At 53.8% G+C, this 1177-nt stretch overlaps 1 protein-coding gene across 1 annotated transcript in view; it reads right to left on the bottom strand.

Moving 5' to 3' along the window:
* The window catches only part of FKBP8 (FK506 binding protein 8), a 21742-nt gene extending 20806 nt beyond the window's left edge, over positions 1–936 (bottom strand). Inside the window, exon 1 of the mRNA XM_015411287.1 lies at positions 620–936. Coding sequence (XP_015266773.1) covers positions 620–911 — 292 coding nt within the window. The 5' untranslated portion in view covers positions 912–936. The remainder of the gene's footprint in view (positions 1–619) is intronic.
* Positions 937–1177: the final 241 nt, after the last annotated feature.

The following is a 1177-nucleotide window of genomic DNA, read 5'->3' on the forward strand; positions in this document are numbered from 1 at the left end:
TCTTTCCCTTTTTAACAGCTCCCCTCAGGACTATTGGAAGGGTTTTTTTAAACTGCATTATGGCTCAAGAGTAAATATTCTGAAATGCAGACTACACCATACTTTAAATACATGAAGGGAAACAAACAAGAAGAAGGGAACCAGAAAGGAAAGACTGGAAGAGCAAGATTTTGGCCGGCCACGGCTGACCAAGAAGACAACATGTTCAAATCTCACTTCTGTTGCGCCCGCTGAACTCCCACCTGCCCCCACTGCCGTTGAGAGCACCTTCCTGATCCGAAAACAGAGAGATCTTTACCCAGTATGTCCATCCACTCCTCCACAACCTCAGCGCCTCCCTTGGCAGGCTGCTCCGACACGGATCCTCGGGCTTCGTCTTTAGCTGCCGTCGTCTTGCTGGCGGGCACATCCTCCAGATGCAGACTACACCATACTTTAAATACATGAAGGGAAACAAACAAGAAGAAAGGAAAGACTGGAAGAGCAAGATTGTGGCTGGCCACGGCTGACCAAGAAGACACCATGTTCAACTCTCACTTCTGTTGCGCCCGCTGAATTCCCGCCTGCCCCCACTGCCGTTGAGAGCACCTTCCTGATCCGAAAACAGAGAGCTCTTTACCCAGTACGTCCATCCACTCCTCCACAGCCTCAGCGCCTCCCATGGCAGGCTGCTCCGACACGGATCCTCGGGCTTCGTCTTTAGCTGCCGTCGTCTTGCCGGTGGGCACATCCTCCAGCGGAGGAAGGCCGCTCATGTCTTCCTCTTCTTCGTCATCCAGAACTTCAAAGTCTTCGCCGCTGTCCATCATAGAAACGCCGGCTTTTGCAAGCTCTGGGGAGGTCAGATCGATGAGGCTGGCGCTGGCCCAGTCCGAAGAAACGTCCCCAGGGCTCTCCCCTCCGGAGGCCATGGCGCCGGTGCCAGATGGATCGGCCTAGCTGTGGAAAGAAAGGGGGGAGAAGATAAAAAGGGTGCCTGCTGATATTCATCTTGCTGTTATACAGTTGGGGGCCCCGGTCTCTTCTGTGGCACACAGGGCCCTGGGCCTAGTTCTGGTTGACAGACCAGCTTTCCCCAAAAGCCCAGTTTGGCTTGTTAACTGCAATCTGATCGTATCCAGGCTGGACCAGTGCAGTGCATTTTGAGTGGGCTGCCCTTGGAGATGTGTTCCGAAGC

This window comes from Gekko japonicus, unplaced genomic scaffold (assembly GCF_001447785.1).
Source record: "Gekko japonicus isolate JY-2015 unplaced genomic scaffold, Gekko_japonicus_V1.1 scaffold2190, whole genome shotgun sequence".
In the NCBI taxonomy this organism is placed as follows: Eukaryota; Metazoa; Chordata; class Lepidosauria; order Squamata; family Gekkonidae; genus Gekko; species Gekko japonicus.